The sequence below is a fragment of the Rhinolophus hipposideros genome (genome assembly GCF_964194185.1).
Source record: "Rhinolophus hipposideros genome assembly, chromosome: 3".
In the NCBI taxonomy this organism is placed as follows: Eukaryota; Metazoa; Chordata; class Mammalia; order Chiroptera; family Rhinolophidae; genus Rhinolophus; species Rhinolophus hipposideros.
The window spans coordinates 43,212,726-43,231,680 of record NC_138049.1 but is presented as its reverse complement, the minus strand read 5'-3'; the positions used below and the strand labels follow the sequence as shown (position 1 = coordinate 43,231,680).

At 34.8% G+C, this 18,955-nt stretch overlaps 1 protein-coding gene across 1 annotated transcript in view; it reads right to left on the bottom strand.

Moving 5' to 3' along the window:
* Positions 1-13,715: 13,715 nt before the first annotated feature.
* Positions 13,716-18,955, bottom strand: part of HDAC2 (histone deacetylase 2) — a 35,142-nt gene continuing 29,902 nt past the window's right edge. The window contains exons 11-14 of the mRNA XM_081044307.1: positions 18,719-18,849; positions 17,295-17,447; positions 14,713-14,770; positions 13,716-14,100 (exon numbers count right to left, since the gene is read on the bottom strand). Coding sequence (XP_080900433.1) covers positions 14,070-14,100; positions 14,713-14,770; positions 17,295-17,447; positions 18,719-18,849 — 373 coding nt within the window. The 3' untranslated portion in view covers positions 13,716-14,069. The remainder of the gene's footprint in view (positions 14,101-14,712; positions 14,771-17,294; positions 17,448-18,718; positions 18,850-18,955) is intronic.

Below are 18,955 nucleotides of genomic sequence, written 5' to 3'. Positions count from 1 at the left end.
TCAATAGTAGCTCCATTTCTTTGAATTTTGAGGAGAATCATTTAGATATATAGACTGATCAATGCTGATAAACATATTAGATGATATAGGGGAAAGATTTGGGAATCTAATTGTTGAATAGGGCTTTAGCCTTGCCTCTTCTAAAGGAAACTAAAAACATCATGGCAGATCAAAATTCTATCTAACAGACATTTTAAAAATAACTTTCTATGCCCCAAATGCTCCCTGAAGCACAACAGCAGACAAAGAAATGAATAATATATGGTTCTTATGCTAAAGGATAATTTTTTTTTACATTTTCAAACATTAAAAAAAACACAGTCTCTTTCTCTCTTCTCATTGAATTAATTAGCTGGAAAAATACAAAAGTGTTTTCTATTACAATTCTTTTGAATTTAATTACAAGATTAAGGATATTCCTCTCCATATTCTATCTTCAGGATCATTAACATTATTAACAAAAGTTGATATAATTTAATTTTCCCAATGTTTTTATTTATCCATTCTAATTAAGAACACCTGACAACTTATTAATAAGGAAATCAGTTCACAGTCATTTTTATATAAACACTTCAATCATTTCAATACATTTATATTATTGTGTCAGGGAGAAAATTGAGTATCTATTGAAAAGAAAGGTGCAAAGAAATATTTTTTTTCTTTCTTTACATAAACTAGAAAAAGATTCATACAGTATGGACTTTCAAAATTATGTCCAATAAGATGGGTGTAATTTGCAATTCTCAGGCTACTAATAAGATCTCTGTACTTTTCATATATTTATCAGCCATTTGATTTCTTCTTTTGCAAAGAGGTTTCAAGTCTTCTGGCCATTTTGCTTATTGATTTACTAGGATTTAAAATTCTGGATACTGTTTTCTCTTTTCTTTTCTTTTCTTTTTAAAGATTTTTTTTTTATTGGGGAAACGGAACAGGACTTTATTGGGGAACAGGGTGTACTTCCAGGCCTTTTTTCCAAGGCAAGTTGTTTTCCTTTCAATCTTAGTTGTGGAGGGCGCAGCTCAGCTCCAGGTCTAGTTGCCATTACTAGTTGCAGGGGGCACAGCCCACCATCCCTTGCGGGACTTGAGGAATTGAACTGGCAACCTTGTGGTTGAGAGCTCGTGCTCCAACCAACTGAGCCATCCAGGAGGCAGCTCAGCTCAAGGTGCTGTGTTCAATCTTAGTTGTAGGGGGCGGAGTCCACCATCCTGAGCCCACTGGCCCATGTGGGAATTGAACCAGCAGCCTTCAGAGTTAGGAGCATGGAGCTCTAACCGCCTGAGCCACCCGGCTGGCCCTGCTCTTTTTTTTTAAGTTACATGTATTCTAAATACTTACTCCATTTTGTTTGAGTGCACAGGTGGATGATGCCACAGCCAGTGTTGTTGCTGTGATTATCATTGTTGTTGCTATTATTATTACTATTACTATGATAATGATATCTCTAGCCTCATCTTCCACTTTAGTCTGTTAACAAATCTTTCAACATAAAATCTGATCTCTTCCTTGGCTCAGATCTTTGTCATCTTGATTGAAAATACATATACCTGTTGGTCTTCAGCCTCATTTTTTTGCATCTCAGATTTTGACAAAGTGTATATCCGGAGGTAAGTTAAGTATGTGGTAAATACCCTTGTCATTTACATTATCTGACAGCATGAGTATTTGTTTCCTAGAGGACTGATATTGAAAACACATGGCATTTCTAAAATAAATAAATGAAGAGTTGATAGCTACACTAAGCAGTGCTTTCTAAATTTACTGATGGAGGTGAAAAATAAATAGGTTGGCATAGATTTTGTACAATGTTGGGGTCACATGAACTTAAATTCAAATAGAGTGTTCAAGCAAAAATATTATTTCTTCCCTTGAGGTTGTCGGTTTTGCAGAGAAAAATACCACCATGAAGTACATTACTTGACACAATGAATGGTCTTGCATTCTGGAGGAGATGTTACAAAAGAACGTCAACACCACATTCTCCAGAAGTTAAGATTCTCTGGTGCCATGTCACAACCCAGGTGGAATCCCCAAACCATAGAATAAACAGCACCAGCAGTGCAGCCAGCCTGAGTGGAGTCACACATGGTAGAGGGTGTCTTTGTGTGATCAGTGTGACTTCCTGTTGTGGCCAGACCGACTGATATGGGCATGCTGCAGGAAAGAAACCAGACCCACAATTAACAGATGCTGGCCAAAGGTCAAGGGAGAAAGTAAACACCTTAGAGAATATTTGCCTAAGAGACTTTTCCTTAGAAAGTTATTGAGGGTTGTTAAATGTATATGATGTTAGGAAAATGAAAAGTTTATTTTTCTCTTATTCAGAAAGAAAAACAAAGAGATATGGTTTATTATGAAAGTATAAAATATGCTTCTTTCCAACATGTATATGGAACTTCCTTCATGATCCCAAACACAATCTGTGGACTTAAGGTGGTGAGTCCTTAAGATCACCTGTACACGTCCCTGTCTGCTCCCCCTGCTAGACAGGAAGATATTTGAAACCACATCTTTGTCTGCTTCACTTTTGTAGTGTGAAGGCTGGTCTCACACATTTTGTAGGTAACTCAATAGATACTGGTTAAATTAATGTTTAGTAAAATGAAGTGATCAGCTCTGCTGTTATTATCATTCTTATTTCAATTCACAGACTTTTACACAGAGGCCAAAAACATTATTTATATACCTTGTTAAAGCCATCTATGTAAAGTTGGCAGAAATTGAAATCTTATAGTGAATTAGTTAGTAATAGTCTCCACATGTATTTTTTTTCAACACCAACTTAAAGCATTTTAGTAAGAAACACTATTGCATTTTTTTTCCATGGAAAAAATAAAATAATCATGAAAAGGAATGAAATATAAATAATAGTCAATAAGAAGTTAATAAATAAATTGTGGCAATTGATAAAATGGCATACTATGCAGTCATTAAAATTATGATGTAGCTCTATATTAGTAACAGAACACTATCCTTGGAAAAAATTTTATTACAAAAAGCAGTTTAAAATATGTATAATAAATACCTTTTTTGTAAAAGTATGTATGGGTATATGTGTAAAAATATGTATGGATATGTGTGTATTTGTAAATAGGAAAATAATTGGAAGGTATTTAACACTGGTTTTCAACCATGGGAGTGGGGAACACATTACAACTGATAGTTGTTTTCATATTTTATATGTCACTATATTTTATGTTTTTATAATAATGGAAAGTATTACTTTACACTCAGAAAAAAATATAGGCAGTTTAAAAAATATGTAGCAACAATCTTAAAAAAATTTTTTTAATTACCTCAAATCTCATCACCAATAATTATTTAAATATTATTTCCATATTATTTGTATTGGTCAGCTAATGTTTTGTAACAAACCATTCCAAAACTCACTGCCTTGAAATGCTAATGTATTATTATAGCTGAGAAGTCTGTCGAACACCTGAGGATTGACTGGTGTTGGCTGAGTTTGACTGATGTTATGGGCTTAATTGTGTCCCATCCCAATTTTGTATGTTGAAGTCCTAACCCCTAGTACCTCAGAATGTGACTGTATTGGGAGAAAGTAACTCAGAATGTGACTGTATTGGGAGAAAGTCTCTATAAATAAGTAATTAAGTTAAAATTAGGTCATTATGGTGGGCCCCAATCCAATTTGACTGGTGCCCTTACAAGAAGAGGAGATTTAGACACAGACATACACAGAGAGAGAAGGCCATGTAAACATGAAGATGGCCATCTACAAGCCAAAGAGAGAGGCCTTAGAAGAAACCAGCCCTGTCAACAACATCAATCTCAGACTTCTAGCTTCCACAACTGTAAGAAAATAAATTTCTGTTCTTTAAGCCGTGTATTCTGTAGTACTTTGTTATGGCAGCCCTGGAAACTAATATAGATGATATGAGTTGGGCTCCCGCTGTAGGTTGGCTGGGAGCTCTACTATAGACTGAATTTGGCAAAGGTACTTTAGCTGGAACAACTCACCTCCACATATCTAAATACCTTCTTCTGGCACTTTTGTGGCTAGTCTGGGCACATCTTCCTCCTCATGGATGCCAGGAACACAAGAGAGAAAGTGGAAATATGCAATATCTCTTGAGGCCTAATCTTGGAGCTAGAACACTATTATTTTTGCTTGACTCTTTTGACCAAGGTAATTCACATTATTAAGCCCAAGGTAGAAAATGAACGCAATCTAAATAATAATCAGTAAGAAGTATGCCTACTGTGGGAAAGCATTGTAAATTGGCATGGCAAGGAGTATGGATATAGAGGAGGAAAAGTGGAGCAGGGGGAATTGGGACGATGATGTAAACTATGATATGTTAGATGTTCACATATATGTTTGTATTGTAGCAGTTTTAGACCACATACTATATCTATATATTTCTAATTTTACTTACCATTTAATCATATTCTACATTTTAAAATATGATTAATAATTTTAAATTTTATTGGCTGCATAATATACTATATTAAACCCACTCTTTTTATCAATTGGGAATATGTCAATTGTAGAGTACATTAGTGAAGAACTAGAATTAAAACATTAAATTAAAATCAGTCAATAAAATTAATACATAAATTAACCATTATAAAAGTTTAATTCAAATGGAATACTCATAACAGCACAGTATAATGTTTTATATGAAGCTATTACTCAATATGTATTTGTTGATAGTCTATATAAATGTATTTTGAACGTGAGAGTTTTTTTTAAAACAACTCATGCAAAATGTGAGAAATCTCATTTGTTGAAACAAACAAACAAAAAAAAACAGCAAAAAATACATACAAAATACTGGAGACATATTAACTGTAAAATATAACAATTTGGTATCTACCATTAACTTTCTGATTAGAAACACGTGGAAGCATTTTATGGAACTGCTAAAACTTTTTGATTCACTTGGATGGATGATTGGCTAAATTTAGTTATCCTGATAGCAAATTAAAAACAAAACAAACAAAAACTGTAATCCTATTTTTACTCTCCAAAAGCACTTTCGAATTTATGCAAAATGAATGCAAGAAATTGTCAAAGAATTTTGTTTTCTGAAGAGTGATAAGCCTCATTTTTCTAAGAGGATCAAAGGATGAGAAAATTTTATTGAAGTTTTCCTTTTAAGAGAAAGTAAATCTTGGCTCTAAGTTCATTTTCCAAATCAGGAAGCAGAATTTTTTTTTCTTTTTTTTAAAGAAAGCATTGAATTTGAGAAGTAGAAAAAAATTTTTCCACTGGTTAATTATTTTTATAATTTGGTTCTAAAAACATTACCACTATATATATTTCTAAAAAAGATTTTAGTGTCTAATGTAATCAATAATGCAGTCACTTAAAAAGCATGTGGAAATTGCAGAGCTAAATAGCGGACGTGTATTTATTACACTTGGTACTGCCCATACTCTAGGGATAGCTGAGTGTGTATATAGTACTCTTTTGTCTCCTCTTAGAAACCCCTCTAGAGCTCTGTTATGAATTATATTGTTTAAATATGTCCACATAGTTTTGGGAGAGTTATTCCCAAGTCATTTTCGAACTGAACATATGTTGCATCTGTTTTTTGTTTGTGAATCCTGAATGCTTGGCACTTTAATTGGGATATTTTTCTTTGGAATGAAATAATTTCAAATATTCACTTAATCAAAACATTGGTTTCCTTTTCCAGTTTCCATCATGGATTGTTGGTAGGTTTCCCAGACCTGATCTCCTGTAGAGAGGGACCTACTTCCCCTTGGTGAGTAGGAGGGAACAGAGGGGAAAGCAGGCAATATCCAGCCATTGGCTCTTCCCTTCTCCACATCATGTGTCTCTCCTAACTTGTAGGCTCATATTCAAGTACTCTTGAAGGTTTTAACTGCCTTACCTTCTTCTGATAATTTGTAATCCTTTTTTTTTTTTTTTTTTTTTTTTTTTTAAATTTTAACAGGAGCAGAAAATTTTTTCCCACAGGTGAATTTCTGTGAAGCCACTGGAACCTCACAGCTCCCTCCCTTGTCAGATTATTCAAATGCTATTGGGGACCTTGATTTGAGGGATATATATGTTTAAGAGAAATTGACCTGGCAGCTGAATATAATGTGGAGCAGGGGTGACTGAAGCAGAAAAAGATTAGAGGGAAGGAAGACAACCTGGGAGGGTGTTGCTGTCATCCGTGGGGAAATGAGGAAGGTCATTGCAGTAGAATTGAAAGAAAACAGCATGTGCTATTGGACTTCAGAGTCAGAAAGTACTGGGTTTGAATCAAAGCTCAATCACTTAAGAGCTCTGTGACCAGAAAGGTACCCAACCTCTCTAAACATCAGTTTCTCTACTTAGTAAATAGATGTGAAATCAGCATAGACAATTGTTATCAAGACTAAATTATAGCTTTTTAAATGTCTAATACATATATACATATAATACATATATAGTAGAAGCTCAATGTTAATATATGATTTTAAATGGACACATTTTGTCTCAGGATGTCACTAGAGTGGGAAGAGTTGTGGACACCAGGTTAATGTAGACTCCGGTTTGGTGCCAGTGCTGAGCCTGGAGCTACTCAGTAAGTTTCAGAGCACACCAAGGCCAGTCGCCACCTGCCTGAGGACCACAGACTCTGATAGTTTTCCAAGAAAGAGTGAAATGTGGACAGCACTGGCTGCTCAGGAGAAAGTGCCTTTGGCGCTGGGGTAGCTGGGAGGGGTGGTGTCCTAGCTGAGCTCAATGGGTGGAGCAGCAGAGCTCACCAGACCAATCAGATTCAGATTTTGCCATGTGGGGGCGGGCTCAACACAGGAAAGATGGCACTAATCTGCTGGCCGCAGGGATAGAGGCCCTCACACAATGACCGTCTTCCAGCCTTGGCCTGGAAGCCACACACCCCAGTTAGCTCCCACATGACTCTGACACTCCGGGTCACCGCCCCATCGCTGGAGCCCAAGGTGAGTGCCTGCGAGCGAGTGAGTTTGTGCATGAGCCATTTAAGAGAATGTTTGGGTTTCCTGCTGCTTTACATCCGACCCAGATGGTTGGAATCCCGTTTTTCACAGCCAGGTGTTGTGGGAGGGTCCTCTTCCCGGAACCAGTACTCCAGGCTGGGGATACCGGTGTGGGGCTGGCATCTCTCACTCTGGTGGGAACCTCCACGGCTGGCTGAGATATCGCTCCTAATTCTCAACTGCCACCTGGAGGTTTGGGACCAGCCTGTTTCAAGTCTTCGCCCCTCTGACCAGTCTCGACGTGGTTTCTTCTTTATATCCTTAGTTATAAAACTTCTGTTCAGGCAGGCTTCAGATGGTTCTCCAGGTTGATTGTTCTGTAATTCAGTTGTAATGTGTTCATGGAAGGAAGCACACAGTGTTTATCTAGGCCACTATCTTGTATCTGTCTCCACAAGACACTTTTTCATGAGTAGCTTTCCCTAGCACCCTAGGAGGAGGATTTCTGGCAAGTGTGGGAGGATGAATTTCCAGCAAGTTCCACCCATGCAATACCCCAGTGACCTTTCTGCCATCCAGTGAGTGGATGTGCCTTCTGCAGTGTCTAGACCTTAGGGTGTAGGTGGTGGGCTCTTCTTTGGGTACTCTCTCTCTCCGCGGGAAAGTCAGTGGCTGCTTCTTATATCTGCTGTGTTTTTTGTTTGTTTTAGCATTCTCTTTATTATTTCTTTACTAGGCAATCCCTCATTATTCCAATTCTGTTATAATTAACGATTAAACTTTTCATGTTCAATTTAGTGTGGTTTCTCTCTCCTGGTTTGACTCTGACACAGGGAAATTCTGGGCTCTGTGATTTTCATATTTTTCCAGTAACAGTTCTTTGTACAATGAACTGATTTAATTTTTTTAAATGAATCTCTATGAGTAATGTTTAGATATGAGAAAAAGATTGACATTAAAAATTTTTCTAATATATTCAACAACAAAAAATATATTGCCTACCTATTCTTAAAAACATAAAGGCACACTGTTGATTTTGGACTGTAAAGACCTTTCAGCAAAGGGATGGCAAAAGCATTTCATCTTTAATGCCAGCTCTAATTAATTATAGTGGTCATCTGGGTTGAGGAGGATTTTAAGGCCAGAAAATAATGATCAATTTGTGATATCTGCTGAAGGTAAAAGAGAAGTGATGGAAAGCATGGTTATTTTTCAGCTGTAACCTGACCAGTTTTACAGATTAGTAAAGTGAGGCACAGAGATTTAAATAACTTGGACAAAGCAGAACTATGTAACGTAAAGGATAGGGTTAGCTCCATATTTACGATCTCCAGTGCACTGCTCAGTCTCTGTTGGTGCTCTAAGTGATGGTGGGGTTTTGAGTAGGTCAAGTAAAAAGTATCAACATGTTTAAGATGACTTAAATTCGCTTCACTATTAGGGTTCAGGGTATGTCCTCTGAGAAATTATTTATTGTCCACAGTCGTCATAAATAGATCTAAAATAAAATGAACTGAGTTTTCTGCCTGACTCTAGAAATGGAATGGCAGAAGAGTCATTAAATTCAGAAAGCCCAATGTATTACTATTTTAAGATATATGTTGGTTTGGGTTTCAAACAGATTTCAAAAGGATATTCACCATCAAAAAGAACAGCACAGAAATTGGGCCTAAGCCTTATTACCGGTATACTTTAAAATATACAAATAAAAGTGTCTGATAATGATTTTATATATATATATATATAATTTACTGAAAGTTGTATTGGCATTTGATTGATAGGATGATAATAATTGTTTGGACTTTGGATTGTAGAGAAAATCTCTTCCTGGAAAATAATGTATGTCTATTTCAGGTAGATACTATGGGAATTAGAAATCCAGCCCATTTAAAAGAGTATTACTTCTGAAACACTGATGAGATGCAGGTCTCCCATTCTTGCACCTGGAGGGCTGGTATCTACTACTGGGGCACACAAGGGTGCCCTCAATTTCACTTAGAATCTACTCAAAGGCAACACAAGTTCAAACTTTCCTGCTAGACTGCAGAAAAAGGAGATTTTTGAAGTGCCTTTCTCACCTAAGGACATAGTGTAAGTGCAATTTAAGAAAGCAGGAGAAATTCTTGCCTCTTCAAATCAAACATTCAGTTTATTGGTTGCCAGAACATGATCTTTTGTTGGTATTTGTTAAACAGAAACAATTTTGATAATGTTTTCTCTTAATTTAGGAATTACCTCACTATACTTGCTTAATGAAAAGTTTTTATCTGCACATCAGCCTATTAAGTATATGCCACGTGACTGCAGGTCGCCCTTAAAATGGTGGCTGCTGAAGACACAACAACAAAAAAGGTAACCTGTTAGATTACATATGAGAAAAGCTAGAAGCTTCTGATTTATCAGTGGAACCAAAAATTCACAATCCAAAAGAGATTAGGGTTATAGATTTCAAATATAACTTTGTTCAACTCACTCCTAAACATACACTACTGGTCACAAGGTGGGCCTTACAAAAAGTTTTACCTATTCAGAATTATACTATTAATTTTATTTTAGAAATAATGGGTATTATTTCCTATTTCCTCAACATAAACATTCTTAAATTTTAAATAAAAAAGAGCTAATAATCTAATCAAGGAATCTACTCTCCCTCATAATCACAAGAAAATAATTTATTAATAATCCTAACCATAATTCTACAAAGTGTCATATTTCAAAGATCAAAGAAGTTAGGTACTTAGTTTAGAAACAGAAGTTGTGAAACAAGAATCCAATGCTCCTACATATTAACTTCACTATACTAAGCTACATTTCCTAAAAATAAATTTCAATTCTCCTTTTCTATTGTATATATTAAATGATTACACCCTAGCCAAAATAAAAAATTATTCTGGTTCTAATATTAATTTCCATTCCAGATTTGACTAGAAGTCACAAGTAACCTTTTACTACCAGATACTCTATGGTGTATTATGGATGTAAAGCTCAGGAATTGTTTATTATAGTTTCAAAATTGTTCTAAAGAATAACCCATATCAGTACACCAAATTGTAGTTTAATTCAAACAGTATTGCATGCAATATCGCATTCAAAAGAATCTGTTAATATGTTATTCAACTTGTTAAATGGACCAAGTAACGACAGAAAATGGACAAATAGACAATTTTAAACAATGGAGTATCTGCCATCTTGTGGTGAAATGAAGAAATGCAGCAATTGTTGAGTAGCTCCTAAATATTTCCTCTCCTGAGCATTTCTTCACATTAACATTGCTACTCATGTTGAGTAGCGAGTAACGTCTTATTTTTTCCCTAATCAATTTGCAACCATTTTGACAAATTATCCTCAAGTTAATTGCAGGGGCATTAAGATCCCCTAAATTTGTCAAATCTTACCTTCCTTGCTAAAATTTGTTCTCAAGATTGCTTTTCTATTTCCCATGACTTAGTAGTTTGATACCATAGGCAACAAACTGATACTGAAGGTTTAAATGCAATCCATATAATGTCTAAAGACTTGCCCCCTGCACCATTTTGATCCCACCTACCTCCATTTACCTGACATTTTAACAGCAGCAACAGCAAACACTTAACTGAGCATTAACTATATAGTAACTCAATCCTCAAAACAATCCTATGAGGTAAGAACTATTATTACCACTTTCCTCATTTTAAATTAAGAAACAACCCGAGCTCAAAAGACTAACTTGAACAGGATTTTGGTGAGACAAAAAGGGATCGTAAGCATTGAAACTTATTGTTTGTGGTACCATACAAATTGAAGTTTTCATTTACAATATTGAAAACCCATGTTGTTTGTATCACAATATAAATAAGACATATTACAAATCCCAGGTATCAGAAAATCTTCAGCAGTATTTCTACTAAAGCCACAGAAACCAGAAAATATAGGTAAATTACTTCAGTGTTAAGAACTTCACAGAATCTATTGCCAGAATGCTAGTAGCTTTGGTAGAAGCAAGATTAGTTTTACATAACTAACATTGACCATGCCAGAAGGAAATGAGGAAGGACAACAGAAACTTCATTACGTTAAAAGACTATCTCCCCACCCCAAGTTGAGATCTTAATGTGTCATTTAAAAAAAAAATAAAAGTGAAATGATAGTAAGAGTTGGTAACTACTTTACCCACATTAGGATCCACATGATTCTTTTCATGAGTTATATAATCTTATCTTTGGTGTTGGGGCTTTTAGCCACATGGCACATTTCCTTCTCCATGTAAGAAATGAAACTAAGCGAGTCCAGCAACACTGACCTGTATATATCTACGTCAAGATAAAATTTTAGAAAAGGAAGCTGTATGTTTGTGTAAATTTCTATTCTTTTGACCAGAAATTATCTGCTTGCATTTTCAATTAATACTGTATAATACTGATATGCTGTATAATACTGATATGCTCTAGCATTCAAATCCCAATGAAAGTGATCAATGCTCCAGTATCAGATTCATGATCTTTACTAGGTATTTGTATAATCAAGTAATTTTGTATATATTTTTTACACAAATGGTAAAAATGTCATGTCCCACTTCATTTTCATTTGACGTATCAAGACTTTTCCATATACTGTAATATATAGTTCATACTTGTTATGTTCTAAGAATATATTTATATTCTTTTGTAAGTATTCAACCCTTTTGTAAATATTGGACATTTAGGTTGTTTTAATCTTTTAAATAATACTGCATGATTTCTGAAAGTCACTCTGCACATGAATGTTCAATTTTCCAAAATGGAATTTTAAATCAGATCTGTAATTTTGATATAGAACGTCAAATTAAACTCATGAGGTTATACTGATTTCCATACCCTACTACAATATATGACAATTTCCTCAAACTCTTGCCAAGTTTTTAGTTATTATTATAATGACAGGTTTAAAAATTTGGCTAAAAAAGTATCTTTATGGCTTTTAGTTTGCATTTCCTAAGGTTAAAGATCTCCTTATACTTAAAAAACGATTTGTATTTCTTTTGAAAACTGTTCATTCTTTATGCCTTAAAAAATCTTTCTGTACTATCTTTAGATATTGCCTGTTGAATTGTGAGACGTTCCAATTCTGCCTACTCCCCACCCATTTGTCATTTTTCTTAATATTTTTCAATAACCTACAGAATTTTTTAGTCAAAGGTATCGTTTCTTTTATATTTTGGGTTTAGTATACTTCGAAGGCCTCTTTAGTACCTATGGCTTTCTTTCCAACTAATCTGATTCTTCTGGTGAAAGGAATACCTTTTTTCCCTATTTGGCTACCCATCCCAACACCACTTAAGAAATACTCTTTCCTCAACAATATGAAATATTTTTATCCAATATAATTTCCCAGCATATTATTTATCTTAACATCCTGTTACATTGATCTTCCTCATCACATACCAGAACCATAGCTTCTTGACGTTTTTCAGTTCTAGAAATTTGTTACTGCTGTTGTAAATGGTCGTTCTTCCATTGTCTTCTGGTTAGATACGCGTACATTAAGTTGCTTATTTCTGTGTATTAATGTACCAACTCACGTGGCCAAATTTACTTGATTCATATAATTCTCAAGGCTTTAGTTTTATATAAATGCTATTTTTAAGTAGGAAAACAAAGAAAACCTAATGTGGCCAAGGAGGTTTACTACAGTATTGAAGTAGAGTTTTGGTCATGTCCTTATAATGGAACATCAATACATAGCCGTTAAAATGAACGATACTTGTTCAAGAGGGGAGGATCACGATAGAAAATATAAATCAAGTGACAGAAATGTATGTACATGACACGTTGTTTCACAAAAAAAAAAACATCCTTAACGAAGGACTAAATTCCACTATTCCTCATGTCATAGTTCGATATGCTGACAGATATGCAGCGAGAGTAAAAACATGGTTAACAGGCAAATTTCAGAAGAGTGGTTACTTCTGGAGTGTGTGTGGGGGGAATTAAATAGCAAAGTGCATAAAAAGGGCTTCAACTTCTGCATAACGAAAAAACTTGAGTATGGCAAAAGTAAAATCCAGGTAGCTGAATGGTTGTTCATTACAGAAGTTCAGATGCTTTTGTGAATGCCTATCTGTCTTCTAGCATTCTATAATCTTTATCTCAAAATAATTAATTTTGAGATAAAGAATGTTGTATTTTCTTAGAAATTACCTCATTTACCTGTTTTGTACTACTAAATGTAGCTGTGGGAGCATTTTTCTATTATGTTCAGTTGCATACCCAAAACCTTAAAACAGGCACTCAACAAACTGAGTGATAAACTACTTTTTAATGTTTATTTCCTTGGTTTGGAAACTTGGGTGTAACAGAACCTGGATGTCATGTAAATTTAGTCATAGGACCAGGTTTTATCTAGCAATTGCAGGTTTATTTTAGATCAACACAGCCATGTAAGTCCCTCGTCTACATGGTATATGAACACTACTTTCTTTCTCCAAGTCTGGATTTCTTACTGCAATTCAGCATTTCCATTTCCAATTTTTAAAAATCTTTAGTTCAGCTCCAAGGTAATTCCTATATCTCAATTGCATAGCTTGTGCTATTAATTTCAGCGATGAAATGATTATACTGAGATGTCAATCTTCACTTGTATTGACTGGCTAACCTGCAGACAAGATGGTAGAACTACTGCACTAAAAAATAATTACTGTAAAAACTGTGTGAATTAATGTCTTTGAAGAGGTAATCACAGGATATTTCACCTCTTGAGTATTCTAATTGTACAGAAATGGTCATGTCATGACTCTCTGAAAAAAGATTTCATGTTATAAGGAAGACAAAAGACAATCCAAGTATAATTTTTTAATAAAGATAATTACAAAAGATGGAAAAATCAGCTCAGAAAGGCCAATTACTTCTTTAATAGATCAGTTTTTTGACATAATAACTCACATCAATTTTAAATACTATCACATAAAGCATGGTGAAAAAGAAATTTTGCTTCATAATTAGAAAACTCACAATAAAATTTGCCAAGAAAAACAAAAACAAAAACAAGCCATTTTGAAAATAAATACAGTCCATGCCAAAGTAGTATAAAATGAAGCCAGTCTTCAAAAAGAAAACATTTTCTTCCAAATATTTTCTCCTTTTTTTTTTTATTTTCTGAAATTGGTGAGACTTTCAAACTCAAATTCAAATTCAAGGGTTGCTGAGCTGTTCTGATTTGGCTCTGTGAAAAGCAACATGAAGTATTAAAATTGGCACAATCTCAGTTTAAATGCACTGACCTGTCGATCAAGTCCTACAGGCTCATGCCAAAAAACCTATGAGCTGGTAACACCTTGAGTGTTTCTGGAGTACTGACTGCTTTATCTTTTTGAAGTTATCCTACAAAGGCTAGCACAAATCTATTATGCTAGTCCAGTGTTTAAATTTACCCATCTGACAACAGTAAAAAATCATATACAGAAATGAGAGCAACATGAAAGATCATGAGTGCCTATATGAAAATGGCAAAAAAGTCTCAGATAAATTATGTAAAAGAACAGATTGATTTATATTCAGTTATAAACTGATTAACACTAGTCTTTGTGATTTTTTTAAGGCAAGTTACATAGAAGACAGATAAAGAGTCAAAAATAGATGACATATAAACTGATGGTTAAGATAGCGTATGTTGTCTTATGCACCAAAACGGACTAAAATCCACAGCATCTCATACGACTTACTGATCTTCTCAGGTTCAGTCTAACACTTCTCAAAAGAATACATACACCCCCACCACAAAGTAAATGTGTTTTTTATATTATATAAAAATTACTAGATGAGGAATATAATTTACCCTTTGGTATCTGTTTTTTCACCACTATTATCCTTGGATTTGTCTTCTTCCTTCACATCTAGTAACAAAAATTAGAAGAGATTACAATCTATATATCTTGAAATATAAAATGAAATATATTTTATTTTAAAATATACCTTACTTAAAATGTAAAAAAGCTGTCATATGTAACTTACTATTTATGAATTCAATAACAATAAGCTTTACGTGCTATGCTAAATGAGAGGTTCACGATGTCAATGTAACAAGTCTTTGTCTTTTTGGAAGTTTTGCTTCTGTGGGATCACAGTATTACAGGTGGAGTATGTACTGTGAAGAAGGTAAGCCTACAGACATGAGCATAGCACTGGGAGATCAGGAATGGCTACCATGAAGAAGTGACATTTGAATGGTGTCTTGAAGAATGAATAGTTTTTGGGTAGAAAAGGGGAGACAGAGGAAAAACTTAAAAGGGTTTTGAGGCAAGAAGGAATTAGCAGGCTGGCAGGAAGAACTGAAAGACCAATGTGACTGGAGTATTGTGAGAAGAGGGGAGAATTAGATTAAGCCCAGAGACAGAGCAGAGGATAAATCCTATTGTTTATACCATTCATTTTTAACCCTTGTTATAAATACTGAAACTTTAATATTTTAATAAAACTTAATGAAATAGGACTAACACTATAAACTCAATATTGCTAAAACAAATTAGCCTAAATGCACTGAATATTTTACATAAGCAAATGAATCAAAGCTGTGAGGCAATGATCTAATAACAAAGATATAGTGAATTATAAATATATAAATGTTAAGCATTCTACATAGACATTTCAGGGAATGGGTCTGAACTATAATACAAACATGAGGCAATATGAACATTATGACATTTGTTTCAACTTCTGGCTTAATTTTGGATATGTAAACTTAAAGTTATCAAAATAGGATTGAGGAAAGGAAGAAAAAATCTGGTCCTACCTAACTTTAGGTTTTAAACTATAGATTTTAAAAAAAGTTTTCTATGGTTAATATTTTTCATTTGTAGGCTGAGGTATTTTAACAATTGCAAGGCCCTATAAGACTCTATTACCAAATAAAAAAGTTTTTTAAACGTATCAATTAATATCAGCAATACAAGTACTGAGGAACTAAAAACAGATTAATCCACCACCAGGATATTAAGCCAGATCAAAAGGTACTCTAATTTTCAGCTAAAATAGCAATGAAAGATAAGCACCCTAGTGTTTATTTGAAAGGATAAACACTGAAATTGAAAGGAAAATTTCCTTTCCATTTGAAAGGAAAAGCAAAGAAAAGATACTAGATTTTAAAATGAGAAGAAACACCAAAAAAGGACAGAGAAGAAGACATACTACTTGACAGAAGAAAAAATACTAGAAAAACCCTACAGCTAAAGCCTAAGTTCTCCTTACCTCAATCATAGATGGAATTTCTGGAAGTCAATCAGTACACAAAAGCAGAATGAAGCCATCATTGTAACACATTGAGAAGTTAAAATTATAAAATGGTAGAAAACAGTAGACTATAGGAGTGAATCCACATGTAAAAGAACAGAACTAGATGTACCGAGATATGTTATGAATTCCTAACTCTAGTAAAAAAGAAAAAAGAACCCAAGAGCCAGCTTACTCGTATAACTTCAACATAGTAGATGTAAGAAAAGGATGCTGGACCAGTATCTCTGAATTGGTTTTTCACATGCTACAGGGTCAAAATTAACAGGCCAACTAAATTCATGCACATCATGATTACTTGCAAATGGTTATCAGGTATCCATCAGGAAACGCACCAAGTGCCAAGAAAACAGATATTTAAGATACTACATTCCCTGGCTATGAGCAGCTCAATCGAGCAGGGAGGTACGTAAAATCCTATACAGAGGAGCTATATTATCATGTGTTAAATAAAATGACTGAGGTATGTGTCAGTGCTCTGGGAACTCAGATAAAAGATAAGATTCTCATAGCAAATTCAATGTCCTATAAAGTATCTATTTTCTCAATAGGTAAGCTGACACAGCATTTTTTAAGTTAAGACATCAGAAGTAGTATCTCCTCCCCAAGCCAGCTCCCAAATCCCTTCCTATATTTCCTCAGTTTTTATGTTTTCTTCAAACAATTTCTGAAGAAAGTCTATTCTCTGAGCCTTTTCAAAATAGTTAAATGGGTCTAAGGACAATCTAACTCTTCTTTTGTGTTTTATTCCCAGGAAATAAACTTTAGGGAATTAAAAATTGTTAAATTTCAGCTCTGCTCAGACTATAAACGGATCTATAACCACTTTGTCTTCTCTTACCTAATCTGTATCATAGTGCAATATTCACTATGTTAAGCCCCTGTCAACCAAGAGAAGGCAATAAGCTTCCTATATTATAAAAGCAAATGTAACTAACAATATTTAGAGCTCTAAATAAAGGACAGTTAAAAGCTAAGCACCATTTACATATTAATAAAAGTCACCTACCTAGTATACCCAGCCCTCCAATACCTGTGTTAACTGATGCCAAGACCTCATAAAAACAGCAGTGCAGTTCACTTTTAAAAACTTACAATTTTAAAACCATCTACCCCCAAAATAAATCTCACCTGCTTTTTTGTCCTCTGTTTCCTTTTTGTCTTCCTCAATTCTAGCTTTCTTTGCTTTCTTATGATCAGCCACATTTCTACGACCTCCTTCTCCTTCATCCTCTGAATCTGAGAATTCTTCATCACAAGCTATCCGTTTGTCTGATGCTCGAACTAATACATAATGAAAGTTTTGACAAAAGTAGTCATAAGTTTTATAACTGTTACAGTGCACTCTTATACAAATGAACTAATCAGCCACTACATTTAAAAGTATAGGATAACAGAAACTTAATTTTAAGATTAGAACTGAATGCATGGTTTGCTAAACACTGATAATTTAGCTTTGATCTAGGAAAAATTTTTTAAAAAAGCAAAAAACGGGGCCAGCCCGGTGGCTCAGGCAGTTGGAGCTCCGTGCTCCTAACTCCAAAGGCTGCCGGTTCGATTCCCACAGGGGCCAGTGGTCTCTCAACCACAACGTTGCTAGTTCAATTCCTAGAGTCCCACTAGGGATGGTGGGCTCCGCCCCCTGCAACTAAGAATGAACACGGCACCTTGAGTTGAGCTGCCTCCCGGATGGCTCAGTTGGTTGGAGCGTGTCCTCTCAACCACAAGGTTGCCGGTTCGACTCTCACAAGGGATGGTGGGTTGTGCCCCCTGCAACTAGCAACAGCAACTGGACCTGGAGCTGAGCTGCGCCCTCTACAGCTAAGACTGAAAGGACAACTTGAAGCTGAACGGCACCCTCCACAACTAAGATTGAAAGGACAACAACTTTACTTGGAAAAAAAAGTCCTGGAAGTACACACTGTTCCCCAATAAAGTCCTGTTAAAAACAAAACAAAACAAAAAAACAGGAAAAACATCTGGGGATCTCATAAAACATAACTTTGGAGGGAAAAAAACTGTATTTTTAATAGGAGGTGGGGATGATATCTTTGTCTAAAAAGTAACCTTCTACTTCAGAGCTCAGAGGGGAAGTAGAAATAGACAAAATTAAAAATACCATCAATACCAATCTGTCACAAATGTCTTTACCACGATAGCATGCTATTATGCTACAGATCTAGCAAGCATAGTATGTAGAATGAGAAGCTTTAGAATCAAACAGAAGGTGATTCAGGTTATTCAACTCACTCTACTTTAAATAGGTGTGTTATTTTTCCAATGTATTCCCAAATATACATAAATGGCTAATTTGTGGAAACTTATCATATATCTAGTCATATAAACTGAAATCGCTGACATTCAAACTGGGCTTTGAGACATAAGAATGTTAAATCTATGTGAAAGTAAAATGGAAAAAAAGAGACAAAAGTAATAGTGTGCTCATGAAACATGACATATAGTGAAGGTCTTGGACAACTAAAACCTTCAGTTTGTAGTGTTATTTTAACAAACCAGAAAAAAGTAATAGAATACGCATTTTGGCATTATCTTACTAGAAATTCTCTTGTCTGGATCTTCTCCATCTTCATCTCCACTGTCTTCATGAACAGCATCTTCTGGAATAGCTTGCATTTGGACACCAGGTGCATGAGGTAACATGCGTAAATTTTCAAATAAACGCTGTCTAACCGAATTACATGTGCAAAATTATTAGATAAAAAGCACTTCCTTTCAAGTTCCTTTTAAATGTTAATAGGAAACATTAAGGAAAAAATTTCATCTAGCTTAAG